The sequence below is a fragment of the Tupaia chinensis genome, unplaced genomic scaffold (genome assembly GCF_000334495.1).
Source record: "Tupaia chinensis unplaced genomic scaffold, TupChi_1.0 Scaffold000037_20, whole genome shotgun sequence".
In the NCBI taxonomy this organism is placed as follows: domain Eukaryota; kingdom Metazoa; phylum Chordata; class Mammalia; order Scandentia; family Tupaiidae; genus Tupaia; species Tupaia belangeri.
The window spans coordinates 296,163-313,744 of record NW_006159479.1 but is presented as its reverse complement, the minus strand read 5'-3'; the positions used below and the strand labels follow the sequence as shown (position 1 = coordinate 313,744).

The 17,582-nt window shown below is 42.9% G+C and overlaps 2 protein-coding genes across 4 annotated transcripts in view; both read right to left on the bottom strand.

Annotated features, from left to right (window-relative positions):
* The window catches only part of PHF11 (PHD finger protein 11), a 39,929-nt gene extending 26,840 nt beyond the window's left edge, over window positions 1–13,089 (bottom strand). For 2 of the 3 annotated variants that reach the window (XM_006140511.3, XM_014588276.2), the window contains exons 1-2: window positions 12,844–13,089; window positions 3,760–3,881 (exon numbers count right to left, since the gene is read on the bottom strand). In XM_006140511.3, the coding sequence (XP_006140573.2) occupies window positions 3,760–3,881; window positions 12,844–12,919 (198 nt within the window). In that variant the 5' untranslated portion in view covers window positions 12,920–13,089. The remainder of the gene's footprint in view (window positions 1–3,759; window positions 3,882–12,843) is intronic. The other variant, XM_027772168.1, reaches the window with a different exon arrangement.
* A 2,448-nt stretch (window positions 13,090–15,537) lies between these two features.
* The window catches only part of SETDB2 (SET domain bifurcated histone lysine methyltransferase 2), a gene marked incomplete in the record, with an annotated part of 59,317 nt that continues 57,272 nt past the window's right edge, over window positions 15,538–17,582 (bottom strand). The window contains 1 exon segment of the mRNA XM_006140510.3: window positions 15,538–16,961. Within this exon segment, the coding sequence (XP_006140572.1) occupies window positions 16,844–16,961 (118 nt within the window).

Below are 17,582 nucleotides of genomic sequence, written 5' to 3'. Positions count from 1 at the left end.
CCACGGTTGACTACGTGGGAGTCCAGCAACATAGCCATTACGCTAACTGCTGGTTTCCCTAAAACTTTCTGCTCTTTGAAATACAGTTAAAAAAAAAAAAAAAAAGATGAGCCAGAGACTAGGAGAAAATATTCACAATATGTGTATCTGACAAAAGATTTGTATCCAGGGTATGGAAAACACAACTAAATAATAACACAATTCAATTAAAAATGGGCAAAACATGTCAAGACATACTTCATAAAAAAAGATTTATGAATGGTGAATAAGCACATGATTTTTTGCCTCTGTAATTCTTTCTTCTTCATTCTCTTCTTGTGGTGTTTGGGTATGCATGCACACGCACCTGGAATACTTTTCAAGTCTCTAGGTCCAGCACTCGAATCATGCAGTTGGCCATGTGGGATCCAGCTGCCTTAACCATCATGCCACCAGCTAGCCCAATGCAGGTGCATTTTGTTTTACATAAATTGTACCAATAAAGTTAATTAAAATAGTAGCAAATCAACATCATCAGTTTATTAGAATAAAACATCTCTTAATAATATGTTATTGTAAATATATAATGTATTATAAATGTAAATATATAACACATTATTAAGAGACTGAAAGGAAAAACCTTGAGACAGTATGGGGCTGGCAGGTGGCGTGGTGGTTAAGGACAATGGACTCCCACATGGCTGACCATGGTTTGAGTTCCAGATCCAGCAGCTTGAAACTCATGCTAGATGCATGTGTGTGTGTGCCCAAAATTCTGAGAGGAGAATGGAGGAGAAGGGATTGCAGCATAGCTATCCCCCCTGGGGAATTGATTTTTCACTTTCTCTCTCTCTGGCTCTCTCTGATGAGTGCACAAACCCTCAAGCAAAAAATTCTGTCTAAAAAAAAAGGTATTAGGAAAAAATAGTGAGCCAGTGAATGATGTGGTAGTTAAAGTGGTTGGAATCTCACATGGGCAACTATGACTCAAGTCCCAGATTTGACAGTTGCAAAAACATATTGGACATGTGTGCATGTGAATCCAAAATCCTGAAAGGAGAAAAGGAGGAGGGATTGAGCATGACCATCCCTCATGGTGTGAGAATGTGGGGGGGTGCTTCCTCCCTCCCCTCCTCCTCTGGTGAGCACATGTGTCCTGCAGCAAAATTTAAAAAAGAAACAAAATTAAAAAAAAACAAACACAGGAATAAGCCCAATACAAACTTCTAAATCTCTACTGAAAACACGTTTTGAACAACTTTGAAATTTACAAAACAACTAAATAAAACCAGACCCTATTAATGGATGGAAAGACACCTTATGGAGGTGTCTATTTTTTCTTAAATTCATCTATAAATTCAATGCCAATAGGATTTCTGTGAAATATGAAAAGCTAATCCCTAAATACAAAGTGCCAAACAACAACCAAATCTTTTTTTTTGTTCTTTTTTTTTGAGAGGTTCTTGCTATAGGGCATGTGCACTTGCCAGAAAGACAGAGAGACAGAGACACAGAAAGCGAGAAATCACTCCCCAGGGGGGATGGTCACACCACAATCCCTTCTAGAGATCTTAAGCATGCACGCACACGTGCCCAGCATGAGTTTAAGCCACTAGGTCTGGGAATCAAACCGCAGTTGACTACATGGGAGTCCAGCGACAGCCATTACACCAACTGCTGGTTCCGTCAATAGCCAAATCTTATAAAGCTCTAGCAGTGAATCTGTTGGTGTACCAGCTCAGAGACAGAATCAGAAACAGAGTGTACACATGTGACACAGGACACTGTCAGCATCCTAGGGGAGGCATGAGGTTTCTAGAAGTAGACTGCTTTTGTAAGCATCCTGGTTCAGTCCCTTACAAACGTTGGGACCTTGGGACAGTGCCTCAATCCCTGTGTCTCCATTGTTTCATCATTAGTTTGGAGATAGTATGTAGACAACCATTCCCCATGGAAGGCTCCCAGACCCTGAGATGTGAATCAAGGTAGTCCTCAAAGGCCTTGGTGTTACTGAGAGGAGATCAGAGATCTGCAAAGCATAAGCCCAGGTGGTGGGATGGGCAGCAGGGCTGGATCTCATTAGTCTACACAATAGTAAAATTTCAGCTGAACTAAGAAACTAAATGAGAAAAGCAAGAATTTTAAACTTTTGGAAAAGAAGATAGACTCTTAGAGCAGAAAACAATTTCTTAGGAGAGGAAAATACCTACACATTAGGTCTCAACTCAATATATACTGAATGTCTGCACTCCATGGCAGAAATAGAAAGATCTGAAGATGTAGACACCAGAGACAGTGTGGGATGGGGGTCGATAATAGAGGGTGAGTGGGAGGGCTCAGGGAAAAAACTCAAGAGACAAAAAGAATGTACAGTGCTCTGTCGAAAATAATGTGTACAGATGAATCCTTGATTTGACTGTCAACGTACAGCATGCATACTTTGAAAAACCACATTGTGCACTATAGAGATGTACAATTATGGGACATATGAAATAAATACCAGCAGATGGCATAACTGTTATGTCGCTGGACTCCCACATGGCTGACCACCACAGTTCGAGTCTTGGTCCCGGAGGCTTGAAACTCACGTTGGCCAAGTGCATGTGGGTGTGCATGCGCACGCATGTGTGTGCCCAAAATCCCGAGAGGAGAATGGAAGAGAATGAACTGTGGCATAGCCATCGCCCCTGGGAGGTGATTTCTTGCTTTCTGTCTCGCTGTCTCTCCAGTGAGTACATGCACTCTATAGCAAAAATCTCTCTAAGGAAAAGAAAATTAGATGAATAAATATGTAAATAAAAAGAACAGCATTAATAGAGTTAATATGGTTAGCAAAAAAAGCAAAATAGAAATGAACTGCCTCTAATACAAGGTGTCTGACAGAAAATATCATAAATAAAAAGACATATATATACAATACAGCATTAGAATCTCTATGCAAATACATACATATAAACAAAAACAAACATCTCAAAGATAAATGTAAAGCCTGTGAACATACAATTCACAAAACAAGTCAGAATGGTGCATAAGCACATTAAATGGTATGCAGCCCCTCTAGAAATTGGGGAAATGCAAATGAAAAAAAGACACCATTTCATACCCATCAGAGAGGAAAAAATTAAAATCTCGTAAAATTAAGTGTTGGTGAGGATGAGGAGAATTGTTCTCTGAAACAACAGTGGCAGTCAAACTTGGTACAATCTCTTTGGAGAACAATTTGGCAAATTTAGGGAAATTCAAAATGCCCCTTCCCTGAGCCCCAGCAATTCTGCTCTTAGCTATACCCTGGGCCAGAGAAATTGTCACAAGAATGTTCATGACAGCTTGTCAGTCATAGGAAAAAACAGGAAAAACGTAAACACCCATTTTTGGGACAAGAATTGTTAAATGGTGATGTAGTCATGAAATGGAACGCTAGAATATATTTAAAATGCAAGATTTAGAACTGTGTTTACCGACATAGATAAGTCTCAAAAATCTATAAAATTTGATAAAAATGATATCTAGGTTTATGGGGTCTGATATATTTGAAATATTGTATTAAAATATCGTCAAAGCAGCTTTACCGTAATTCTTTCTTTTTGTGTGTCTGACCCATTAAAAGTCATCATAAGATGATAAAATACAAACTAGGTTTAAGTTAGCAAAGGACACTCTCCAATCCCACTTATAGGCCCAAACACACTGCCTACTCATTATCCTTTGTATCCAAGGTACCAATGACCTTTTCTGCTATGCCCTACCCTAACGGTACGCGTGTACTTTCAAGCAACTTACCAAACAATTTTCGTGAGCAGCCATATTCTCTGACTGTGCAAAGTACAGGACACTATACTCGACATCTTTGGGGCAGAGCGCACAGGTCCTTTTTACCATCTTTTCTGCAACCTGAAAGACACCTGTAAGTAATATTCCTGGTGAGACATAGAAAAGGGGAATTTTTTGGTCTCACTAACTCTTCCTCCAGTCGTCTTTTTTTTTTTCTTTTTTAAGAATTATTTATTTAATTTTATTTATTCATTCACTTATTTTAATTTGACCAGAGAGAGAGAGAGAAAGGGAGGGAAAGTGAGAAAGCAAGCCACCAGGTCCAGGACTAGAACTGTGGTCGACCACATGGGAGTGTCCAGAGCCTTAACCAACATGCCACCTGCTGGTCCCTATTCTCTTCCAGTCTTAAAGTAGAAGGCAAGGCACTTATTTTTTATGAGAGAGTCTCAACTCCTAGAGAGGAAAAAGATTGGGGGATACAAGCAGAAACAGCTTATATTTTAAAAATGGGTTAATGAAAGAAAAGAAAAAAAATTAGTGAAGTCATTAAAAATATGCCTTAAAATCAGGTAAATCCTTATTCAAAAGACATAACCAGGAATTTAAATAAAAGCAAAGCTCTCAAAACATCTGCTTTGTCCATAGGTAGCTCTTAATAATAATGATCATCACTGTTGTTACAAATCAAATAGAAAATAATGATGAATTCAAGAAATAGTGCTTTGGTTTGCTATCTATAAAACAAAAAGAAAAAGGTTAGATCACTATGCCATACTGTATTAAAAAAAATTCTAGAAGCAATGGACTTTAATTAAATGACCTTTAATTCAGTATTATAATTAGTAGGAAGATTATAAAGGAAGAAAAAAACTAAGGAATGGAAGGGAAGAAAGGAAAACTAGGGGAAGGAGAGGTAGGAAAAAAAGGGAAGAGGCAGAGAGAGGAAGGAAAAGAGCCAGATGTTGGAAAGATCCCTACTGGTGTGTTAGCAAGAGGCAAAATTCTCTAACATGTTAATTTATTACTAATTTTTTTTTGGGGGGGAGAACTTTTTGCTATAGGGCATGTGTGCTCGCCAGAAGGACAGAGAGAGACAGAGAGACAGAAAGCAAGAAATCACCCCCAGCCCAGGAAGACGGCCACACCATAGTCCCTTTTCCTCCATTCTCCTCTTGAGGTCTTGGGCACGCACGCACGCACGCACACGTACCCGGTGTAAGTTTAAGCCACCAGGTCTGAGACTTGAACTGCAGTTGAACTACATGGGAGTCCAGTGACATAGCCATTACGCCAACTGCTGGTTCCAATTTATTACTAATTTGGACACAGGCATTCATTAAATTTTTTCCCCCATTGCAATGCTTATCTTTTTCCTTCAGTATTATGTAGTTTAAAAAAAAAAAAAACCCTTTTTAAAGAAAAAATTATTTATTATTGCTAGAGGGTGCATATGCTGGCCAGAGAAAGACAGAGATGGGGGGGGGTCAGGGGAGGCAGAGTGGGGAGAAAGCAGCCCCCAGTGAGGCATGGTCACACCACAACTCCTCCATTTTGCCATCTTGATGGGATTTTAGGCATTCATGCTCACATGCTTGGCAAGTTTTTCAAGCTTCCCGGGCCTGTAATTCCATCCACAGTCCATCAGGTGGGTTCTGGCTCCCTTAACCACTAGGCTAAGTGGCTGGTCTGGATTTTTTCTCTCAAATTTTAGTGTTTTGTTTGTTTGTTTGTTTTGTTTTCTAAGTTTATTTATTTCTTCCATGAGTAAGAACGACAGAAAGAATCTCCAACAGTGTCTTGATGTCGCTATCTACCCCAGCCCTTGGCCAGCTTTGGATCATGGGCACATGCTTGCTAGCATACTCAGGAGGGTCTCCACACGGGAACCCAGGACCTTCCCATGTAGGTCAGACTCACAGACTGACCCACAGTCAGTTTTACTCTTGTATCACCATCCAGTCCCTTCAAATTTTAGTTCTCACACAAAAATTTAATGGGAAAATCTTTAGATATAGATGAGGTCAACTGAGTAAGTGGACCCTAAAAGTCCCTTTCACTATTCAACTCTTTCCTTCTGTCTGGTCTTTCATTTCACAATGTCAGAAGACTGCATTTGGAGCTGGCTTATTTATTTATTTATTTTTTAGTTTTTGCTATAGGGCGTGTGTGTTCGCCAAATACAGAGAAAAAGAGAGGCAAAGAGAGAAACCACTCAGCAGGGAGGGATGGCTACGCTCCAATCCCTTTTCCTCCAGTCTCCTCCCAGGATTTTATGCATGAACACACAAGTCCGTGACATGATTTTCTTTTCTTTTCTTTTCTTGGAGAGGTTTTTGCTATAGGGTGCGTGTGCTCACCACAAAGATAGAGAGAGACAGAGAGACAGAAAGCAAGAAATCACCCCCAGGGGGATGGCCACACCACAACCCTTTCTTTTTTCCGTTCTCCTCTCGGGATCTTGGGCACACCTGTACACGCACCCAGCAAGAATTAAGCCGCCGAGTCCAAGTCTTGAACCGCAGTCAACTACATGGGAGTCCAGTGACATAGCCATTATGCCAACTGCTAGTGCCCTGATTTTCAAGCCACTGTATCTAAGGCTCAATCCATTGTTGGCCACAGGGGAATCCAGCACCTTAACCACCACACCATCTGCTGGCCCCGACTTGAGGTTTTTTTTTTTTAACTAATTTTTGTTTCCTGGATTGAGGTCCTAACTAGTGGGGATACAAATTAGCAGTTTTTTTTTCCCTACCAACAAGAAAGGGTGAGATAGGTGAAAATTGTTCAGATAGGTGAAAATTGCTCAGATAAAATGGTTTTATGTTTGTTGTTATTGTTGTATGGTTTTTTTTGTTTTGTTTTTTGTTTTGTATTGCCATTCATCTATACCTTGATCTGTGTATTGAGGAGTTTGGAGCTTATCTTGTGTGTGGGTCATAGAATCAGGCATTGCAGACCAGTGTGGACCCCCAGGAATATAAAGCCAGCTACACTGGGAGCCACAGGTATCACTGAAAAACCCTTACAAGCCTTGTGAAAAAAGAACCAAGAAAACAGGTGAGATTAATGTTAATAATGTGCTTTATTCAACCAAGTATACCCCCAAAATTACACCTTTTCAGCATTTAATCAATATAAGAATTCATTCATTCATTCTTTTGGACTCCATCTTTGAAATTTGGTGGTTATTTTGTGCTCACAGCACATCTCAATTGGACAAGCCACCTTTTAAGTGCTCAATACACACGTGCCGAGTGGCCACTATACTGAGTGGCACAACGCAGGCTGGGAGAAAATACAAGGGCTGGCTCTGTGGCCTGGTCTTTTAGGCAGCCAGACCCCACATGGCCAACCCTGTGGCTCACGTTCTGGACTGGAAGACTTGAGAAACACACCGGGAGTCTTTGCGTGCATGCCCAACATCCTGAAAGGAGGGAGAGATGGAAGAGAAGAGACTGGGATGTGACCATTCCCATAGGGCATGCTTTCTCCTCTCCCTCTTTCTGTTTCTCTTTGGCGAGCACGCATGCTTTCTAGTGCAAAAAAAGAGGAGGAAAAAGGAATAAAAAGAAAATGTGAGCCAAAACTGGTGCCTGCAAAAACTTGTAACATAAACAAGGAAGCCAAATAGCAATTAATAACAGAACAAATGCCACAAAGTAATACAACTGCCAAGTGGATGGGAAATACAATAAAGGTTACCAAGGGCAAGGAGAAGTGCTCCCGTGGGAAATAGTGTTGTCAAGGGCATGGGCCTTGGGGAGAGGGGGCAGGAGGGATACTGCAGACGGAAACAGTCTTGTGGGAAAATGCCAAAAGTATGAACAAAAGACAGTAAAACAGCCCAGCCAGACTGAGGAGGAGAGGCTTGTAACAGATCTAAGAAACAGACAGTGAAAGACTGCCAGGAAGGATTTTTGAGCAGAATAACAACATGACAAGGGCCTTAAGGTGACTGGGTCTCCCATGGCCAGCTGCATGGTTCGAGTCCTGGACAAGGCAGTTTTAAAAACATGCCAGGGGCGTGTGCATGCCCCAAATCCTGAGGAGAATGGATTGGCTAGTGCACATGCGGCGGGGGCGGGGAAGAGAGAGAGATGACAGTTTTTTGTTTTTGTTTTTTGAGAGGGTTTTGCTATAGGGCACATGCACTTGCCAGAAAGACAGAGACAGAGAGACAGAAAGTGAGAAATCACCCCCTGGGGGGATGGCCATGCTGCAATCCCTTCCCCTCCATTCTCCTCTCGGGATCTTGGGCATGCATGCACATGCGCCCAGCATGAGTTAAAGCCACCGGGTCCAAGACTTGAACAGCGGTCGACTACATGGGAGTCCAGTGACATAGCCATTACGCTAACTGCTGGTCCTGATAAAGTTGTTTTAATAAGCCCAGGCCAGACAGTGGTATGGTATTGGTTCAGGCAGCTGGGTCTCACATGGTCAACTGTGTAGTTCAAGTCCCAGACGTGGTGGCTTAGAAATAAGACATCACACATGTGTGCATGCATACCCAAAATCCCAAAAGGAGGACGGAGGAGAAGGGACTGTGGTGTAGCCATCCCCTCTGTGGAATGTTTTCTCACTTTCCCTCTCTCTCTTTCTGTCTCTCTCTGGTAAGCATACATGCCCTATAGCATAAACAAAAATAAAATATCAATAAAATAAAATAAACATTCAAATCCAAAATTAAAACCTGTAAAGCCTGTGCTTAAAAAGAAGTGTCAGGCAGTTAAGTGACTAGTGCTACAATTACCTAGACTATATCATGTCTCTCTATTAAGTATGATACCATCTCATAGGAAATGCACCAACCCCTTTTGTGTAGGTACTGGGCATGTTTGCACTGCTTTGCCCTTTTCTGTGCACAGTTGGAGGCCACCTACAGACCACTGACTGCACTGCATCAGGTGAGCTGCGGGGGTGCTGAAACCCGAGCACAACCCTGGGGGCTCTAAGTTGTATTCCCAAGTATCTGGGATCTTAGGGTTTCGGCATCTGGGAATACAGACGTGGTGCGACAGCTGTGCTCTGACTCAGAGTAGCGCTCTATCCAGTGCAAATGGATAGAAACACAAGGTCAGACTCATCGGCTCTCCATAGGGGCTTACTCCCACATACCAGGGTCCTAAAAGACCATGGCTCTTCTAGTTCGTGCATTCTTTCAGGCTGCAGGAAGCACATAATTCCCTGTAGTTGAGAGTCACGATGGGAACTTTTACATTAGACATCCTTGCTGGGAAAAGCAGAAATGCCATGCTTCTAGAAGACCTTGGATTTATGCCCCCTGAATGAATGACCGTAGGGAAAACGGCAAAAGCGCCTAACCTCTTCCTTGCCGCTCAAAGGAGGTCGTTAGATAGGTGTGTGGTCTGATGAATGTGTTCTCTAAATTCCAAGGTGTGTTGTCCTGCCTCTGGCGTCATTTAGCCATACCCTCCTTAACGGTACTGAACCCTAGACATACAGAATTCAAAATAGATTCTGAAACCAGACTAGGCTGGTTTCTTGATGGAGGAGCTGTATAAACTGGGATGTTGTGAAGGTAGTCATTTTCTATCCCATTTTATCAGGAAAACTGGGTGAAAGAAAAAAAGAACAAAGCAGAAATGCTGGGAGAAACAAAGAGACAAGAAAAATATATAAAGTTCCTAACAGTGGGCCAGTTCTGTAATGTGCTGCTTAGGAGAAGCCAGATGGTGACAGAGGTTCCAGTCCCTGACCTGGTCAGCCTGAAACATGCCAGGCATGCATACGAGTGCCTGGGATCTGAGGGGCTAGAGAACTGGAGAAAGGGGACCCTAAGGAGGGTCTTGTGACTCATCTTGCAGTTCATACAGTGCATCGCTCTATCCCTTGCACATGTGCACACACTCTATCACATATCTAAGGGGAAAAAAAGGTTAGGGACCACTGGATAGCGTAATGGTTACACTGCTGGACTCCCACATGGCCAATCACAGTTTGAGTCCCACATCCAATGGCTTGAAACTCACACTGGGCACGTGTGCATGTGTGCCCAAAATTCCAAGAGGAGAATGGAGAAAGGATTGAAATGTGGCCATCCCCCCGGGGGGTGATTTCTTGCTTTCTGTCTCTCTGTCTCTCCAGTGAGCACACACGCCCCACAGCAAAAATCTTTCCAAAAAAAAAAAAAAAAGTTGAAACACTTTATAATGGCTTCTCAAGACCTAGTTACTGGTCCTTTCTGGGAAATGTTACAACATCTGTGCTCTGGGGGTCTGTAGGCCTGGTTTTCTTGCTCATCAGTAACAACATTTCTTTTGCTTAAATCAGCTCAAATTGCTTTTGTATGACTTGTAGCTGCCAAGTCCTGATGAATACCGCCAAGTCCTGACATCTCTGTATGGGCACACTCGTACGTGTATGTATGACATCTCTGTAGGGGCACACTCGTACGTGTATGTATGACATCTCTGTATGGGCACACTCGTACGTGTATGTATGAGTATGTGGAAATTTGTGTGGGTCAGCCACAGTGGCACAGGCAGGAGGGTGCTGTCCTGCAGTGCTGGAGCCACACAGAAGAGTGTGGCTGAGATCTCACGGGTACCTGAAACACAGGTGCACAAGTGCACACATGACTCTGGCTGGCTGGAAGGCTGAGGAAGGAGACATCACAGCATAAGCTTGCTGAGGTTGCCTGTTTCTCTCTCTCTCTCTCTCAAAATCAAATCAAAGAAAACAAAATAAAAATGCCTTTTAGGGGCCAACAGGTAGCATAGAGGTTAAGGTGATGGATCCTACATGGTTGACTGTGCAGTTCAAGTCCTGGACCCAGTGGTTTGAAAAATCACACCGGGCGCATATGCATGCATGCTCCAAATCCCAAGGAGACTTGAGGCGAAGGGACTGTGGTATGGCTATCCTTAAAAAAAAAAAAAAAAAAAAAAAGACAGAGAGAGAGAGACAAAAAGAGAAAGTTCTGATAGTAGTGTGGATGATAGCCTGTCCCACGCTCAGTGTCCTTCACTGGATCTAGACTGAGGATATTACGCCCTTGCCTTGGCTTCTCCTCCATTCTTTACTGTCCTGCCAGAGTGTTCTACCTGAAATGTACATCTAAGTGGGCACGTGTTGTGCGCCCCTAGTCCCAGCTCTACTCAGGAGGCTAAGGCAGGAGGACTCTGAACCTGAAGTCAGCCCAGGGAACCTGGCAAAACCATCTCCTAAAAAACAAGTTTGAAATGTAATCTGCCCACCTTTTCCCACCACCTACAAAAAAGCCAAGGACATTAGTGTTATATAAAAGCCCACTCATTCCTTTAATATTCAATGAGTGTGTACCTGGCCTATACTGTTCCCAGGCAAACCACTCTAGGTACTAAGGATAGAGAGGGAAATAAGTCTCAACTCTTATAGAACTTACATTCTATGGATATCAAACTCTTTTTTTTTTTTCTGAGTTGATAAGTGTTATAAAGAGAAAGAAGAGAAGGAGGTAGAGAATAGTTAGGAGTCAAGGAATGAGGTATTCTCTTAGAGAGGATAGACAGGCCGAGGGAGGATACATATGGGCAGAGACGTGAATATGGTGGGGAAATAAAACTGGGATGACATGGGGATGAGTTTTCCTTGCAGAGGGAATAGAAATGGAAAGATCCGAGTCATGGACAGGTTTGGTGGCTTCAAGGACCACCTAAGCATTATAGGGGGGCAGTCTTTAGCTTGGGCAGGAGTCAATCAGATGAGGATGTGAGTGAAGTGTAGGCCAGGGTAAGGCAATGTTCTGAGAGTAACAGGAAACTACTGGAGGGTTCTGAATAGAACTGCATTTGTTCTTGGTTTTAAAACACTATTTTGGGTGCTGTGCAGGGTTGTCTGTATGAGAGGCAAGGTTAGAATCCACAACAGCAGTCTCCGGGCAGGAGATGATGGTGGCCTGGGCTATGATGGCGGTTAGGGAGGTATTGAGAAGCAATCTGGCCTGAGAGAACATTCTGAAGACAGAACTGACTTGCCTGACTGATCCTGTAGATGGGGTGTGGGAGGAAAGAGAGGCCTTGGGGATGCTGTCAAGGATTTTGGTCTGAGTGAGAGTGACTGGACCAAGGAAGGTTGGTGGCTGAGCAGATCTGGAGTATATGGGTGTTTCTGAAAAAGAGCTCTCTTTGGTGCGTACTTCAGTTTGAGATCATTCCAGCCACGAGAGAAGTTGAGTATACCAGACTAGTTTGCAGCAGAGGTCAGAATGGAACCTCCTCTCTTGTGACTCATCTTGCAAGTAATGTAGGAACTAGTTGAATGAAATATTCAAGGGTTGGCTTGTGGTTGCCACATGTTTCTGGCTTGGTAAGTCATTGCTGGAGCATCTCTGCCCAGAACACCCTTTCGACCTTTGGCTCTGCCTTGGTTAAGTCTTTGCTGGAGCATCTCTGCCTGGAACACCCTTTCAACCTGGCTAACTCTTACCCTTTAAAACTAAGGTCGGCATTGCCTCTTCCAAAAAGCTGTCCCTCACCTGGAGGAATTCCTCGTTTGTTCCTGAACCTCGTTTGTGGTTCTGACCACCTCACTCTAACGTTAGCTAGTCGATTCTCCAGGGCAGGGTCAGCCTAACTCATCCTAACTCATCTGGCCCGCCCATGGCAGGGGCTCTACCCAAGTCTAAGCGAAGGAAAGGGGACCGACCGCTGGGCTGGAAGGCGAAGGAGGACTGGGAATACTGAACGGATGGGCTCGGGTCACATCCTCCATAAAAGCTTCCCAGCCGCCACGTCTCCGAGGGCCTCCTCCTGCCTCTAGAAGGCAGCTCTAGAGCACGGTTTTAGGGGCAGTTCAGGTCGGTCGCCCCGGGCGCCGGTCGTTCCAATAGGGTGGGGCCGGGAGAACCGCGCGGCCTCGTCCCCAGCGGGAGGTAAACGGAAACCGTGCCCGCCTCTCCCGCGAAGCCCTGGGCAGTCGGAGCACCTGCCGAATTGGCCCCAGGTCTGCACCGTCCCTCGGGGCACTGCCGCGGGGACGTCCAGCGCGGAGCCCGACCAGTTCAGGGTCCCCAAGCGGCTGCGCACGGACAGCAAGGCCCTCGGCCAGTGGCTGTGGCTGCCCCGCTCCCCTCGCAGTACTCACCGGTGGGCTGAGGGGTCGAGTGCTGCAAGGGCTGGGGCTCGCGGCCACCGGCGCCGAGCACCGACGCCTGGGCCATGGCTGCGCGGAGGGCGGGGGCCCGCCGGCTGCACGCCCCGGAAGTGCCCGGCAGCCCCAAGTTTCTCTTTCCTGAGGTTTGCTGCCCCTGGCCGCCGAGCCCGGGACGTCCGGCCGGGCGCGGGTGTGCCGGTCGGGGTCTTCTCACACCCCTCCTGATCACCCTCGCGAGAAGTCTTAAACACCGAAACGCCAGGCGCCCCCGCCCCGCCCCCAGGCCCCTGGGCTCCGCTTAGGCCTAAGCAGGCGTATCTTAAACCGACGCTGAATTAACCGACCCCAAATCCACTTGCCAGTAGTAGTTAAGCTTTTATTTAGCACCCATGGGGTACAGAGCACCATACAAGTTTTTTAGTGGACGTAGCAAATACACAGTAGACAACATAAATGTATAACTAAATGTATAATTAAAAAATGCTTAAAAACAAGTTGGCCTGGAAGAGAGGCATCTAATGGTAGTTTTCTAAGGAATTAATGAAAGGAAAACTTCTGGAGGTATTGCACTTGGAACAGATCCTAAGGAGAGGGAAAATGTAAAATGCGGACGGAAGAAACATTAAAAAGAGCAACTTGGGTAGTTCTTTGACAAATACAAAGTGAATTACAGAAGCAAGATTGTGGGGGCTGCAAAACGGGAAACAAGCAGTCCAGGACAGTTTTCTGCCCTCCAGGCCAGAAGGATGGAAGGGTATTCCCTGCCAGGCCAAAAAGAAAGCCCTAAAGAGCCTGATACTGGGGGTTCCCCAGCAGACTAGCTCAGGCAGGTCACAGTAAAGCAGCTAAAAACCTTGTTTCCCCAAAGCAAATCCACAGGGAAAACAAAGACAAAACTGTGAGGGCACAGAGTATGCAGGTAGTAATGAGTATGTGTGTACCACACACATATATAAATAATATCAAAGAGTTCAAATACAATAGGATGCTGCTGAAGATAAGAATATTCTGAGAAAAAAAGAGCACTCTTAGAAATTAAAAATATGAGACTGGAAAAATAAGTTTGGAGAAAAAGGACCAGAAAATAGATAGAATACAGACGAACTACTGGGTCACTAGAAGAGTCATGACGCCTTTGGCACAGAAAAACTGAAAAAAATGTCATGACTTTTCTGACGACCTAAAAGAAATGAAAAGGTAATAAATTCAGAGAATCAATTCTGGAGGTCTAACTTTGGATAAATGAATTCCAGAAAGAGAAAACTGATGAGAAATCATTAAGAAAATAGTTCGGGAACCAGCAGATGGCGTAATATGGTTATGTTGCTAGACTCCTATGTAGTTGACTGCAGTTCAAGTCCTGGACCCGCTGCCTTAAAACTCACGTTTGGAAAGTGGGCATGTGTGCCCCAAATCCCAGAGAGCGGGGGGAAGGGACTGCAGTGTAGCCATCCCCCCTGGGGGGTGATTTCTCGCTTTGGGTCTCTGTCTTTCCAGTGAGCGCACATGCCCTATAGCAAAACCTCTCCAAAAAAAAAAATTCAAGAAAATTCTCCTCGGGCCCGTAGTGCAGAAGTCAAGTGCTATGCATAGAAAACCAGATCCCACATGGTCAAGAACAGTTCAAACCCTATCCCCAGTGGTTTGAAAAATAAGCCAGGTGTTGTGTGCATGCATGTTTAAGAGGAAGAGATGGAGAAAAAAGAGATGGGAGGAAGAGATGGAGAAAAAAGGACTGTGGTGCCACCATGTCACAAGGAGTGCAGTCCTCTGGTTAGTGCACATACCTTCTAGCAATAAAAAAAATACAAATATAATAAAAAAGAATTTTCCCTCAATTAAAAGACAAAGTTTTCAGGTTAAAAGATCCTACCAGGCATTCGGTACAAGGAATGAAAATGAACCCTCTACCAGGGAAAATAAAAACATTAAAAAAAAATAAGATAATCTTATAAACTTCGGAAGAAAAGGGGATTATATCACATATACATAAAAGATAAGGAATAGAATGGCATCCAAGTTCCAATAGTCATCCTGGAAGCTTAAAGTCTGAATATTATCAGACTTTACAAGGGCAACACCCAAAGCTAGCAGATCCTTCAAAGTTGCTCATGGAGGCTACAAATGATTTTATACTCTGCCAAAACAGCAATCAAGTACAAGAGTAAAAGACATTTCAAACACTCAGTCTCCAAACACTTCCCAGTTCTTATTTTCAAAAGCTATTGGAAGATGTGTTTTACATATATGGGAGTAAACCAAAGAAAAGGGAAATAATGGGCTCCACATGGAAACGGATCTGACATGAGGGACAAAGGGCATCTCTCCGGTACTGATGAAGACTGATAACTGCACCCGACCAGAATAAAATAGACGAAATTTTAGAAGAAATTTCTCCAAGAGGAAAAAAAACGATAAATTTCTTTACTTTTAGTTCATTGCCTAAATTTCCTACATCTTTACTGTGAATAAAGGGACTTCTCAACTTCCTTTATCTGTGTGTGGGCTGTAAGATTATATTATTTGCTCCTTTTTTTTGGTTGTTTGGTTTCCCTTTTTTTTTTTCTTTTTAAAAAAATTTTTGCCAGACAGTATGTGCAATCACCAGACAAAGACAGACAGACAGACAGACAGACAGACAAAGAAGAAAGCAATTCCATGGGGCATGGTCATGCCTCAATGGTTTTTCTTCCATTTCTCCATCCTGTCAGGATTTGGGGCATGTATACACACACGTCTGGCCAGCCATGTGGGAACCAGTTGTTCTAACCACTAGGTCACATAGCTGGCCCCAAATCTCATTCTCTAAAACAAAGCTCAAGTTAAAATTTTACTTAGTTCAATATTGTTAAAAAATTAAGTCAGGCCCAAATCAGTTACTTTTAATTATTCCTTTTCATGTATAGTATTGGTATTCTCATCCTGGCTCCAAGGGGATGTTCCTGGTAGCCAAGTGCATATTTTTCTTAGGGATAAAATGAATTTTGATTCATTCTAATCCTCTAGTAGATGACCAGATGATGGTAATCCAACACTCAAATAATGCTCCCTTTTTCTCTAGAAAAACAATTTGCAAATCATGCCCAGGAGATACCAAGAAGCTGTTTCAGACTTTGCAGCTAAGAAGTTTTTGTTTTCTGTTGTGAAATCCTTGCCTAAGAATTCCTTCTGGCCTAAATAAGCCAAATACGACTACTTTCTAGGTTTCTTTTTCTATGGCTCTACTCTGTCTCGAATAAGAACAAAATTTAAGTCCCTTCAGGTTTCTATTCCCTCCTCTTCTGTTTGTGTTCAAGGAGTGAGGAAATGTGTGTAAAGGAAGATTCATCTCAACAAGTCTGCCAGAACATTACATACCGAAGAGCTTCTGCTTTTCACTCTCAAATGGCTGATGGGACAGTGTTTCAAAGAGCCAGATATAGCTTCTCTAACAAGTGTTAAAAATACTTGGGAACAACATGCATAACATTAGTTCTTACATATTCCTCAGCCTCTATCACCCACATTGTAGCTCAAAATAGTAAATGGCTTGCCAAAAATTACACTTTTCAGTTTTGCAGGTTAAAGATGCAAAATTTGCCCTTTAGGACATGAACTACAAGGTGTCACCAAAGTAATTACAAGTGACTGAATTCTATTGTGACCTTGTTTCTCTTAATATATAATTTACAAATAAGCTATAAATTATGCAGTGGTATTTCATATAAAATATACACTTCCATCTAACTCTTGTAAAATTGAACAGCAGTAAGAATAAGAGATACCCTATGCATACGAAAATGTCCTTGTTTTGTTCCTGGCATTTCTAAATCACACAAGTAAAATTAGAAAATAAAGTATGAACCCCTTGACAAGGAAGGGTAAGCTCAGAGAAATTATCTGGACAAACCTCAACCTAAAATTAATTCCACTGATGGCTTAAAGAGTTCTTTTACATGGCTCTAATTTTAGCCTAATAAGGTCATTTTATCAGCAGGCATTAGTTACATAGTTATAATATTTTTTTTCTACACTTGTTAACTCCACATTGGCAGAGGATCTCCTTCTCAGGCATAGTCCCAGCTTCATAACCATAATCCCATGTTAGTTCTGTTCTGGCTTTCACATACCTAGAAAGTGCAAATTAAAAAAGAATCACAAGTTATCCTAAGTAACTATCAAATGAACCAACTTTATTATATCAATTTTCATATTAACATCATTAACCATCCTGAAAAATATACTATTCTCTCTCTGATTCTCACCAATTAGAAGCAATCTTTTATTAATAATAATTTAAGCTCTATTTAAATCTACTAAGAAGGAGTATGTCAATATTCATGAGGAAGGAAATGTATTTAACAAAGGCGTACTTGGGTGAGGTGATGAGGCTTACAGTGTGGGAGCAGCTGGGGATAGTTCTGACTTAAAGATATAGCACTGCCATTTGTACTGTGACGTGAATTGGGTGAGACCTGTCATCATTGGTTCTTTTAGGCACTGATTTTTAAAGAATAATTATTTTATTTAACTCTCTCTCTCTCTATATATATATATATACACACACACACACACACACACACACAGATGGGCAAGAGAGAGAGATGGAGAGGGGGAAAGTAGGCTGTTAGGTCCAGGACTTGAACTGTGGTCAGTCATGTGGGAGTCCAGAGCCCTTAACTACTATGCCACCTGCTGGCCCCTAAGGCATTGACTTTAAAGTGGGAATAAGAACTGAAATTTCAAAGGTC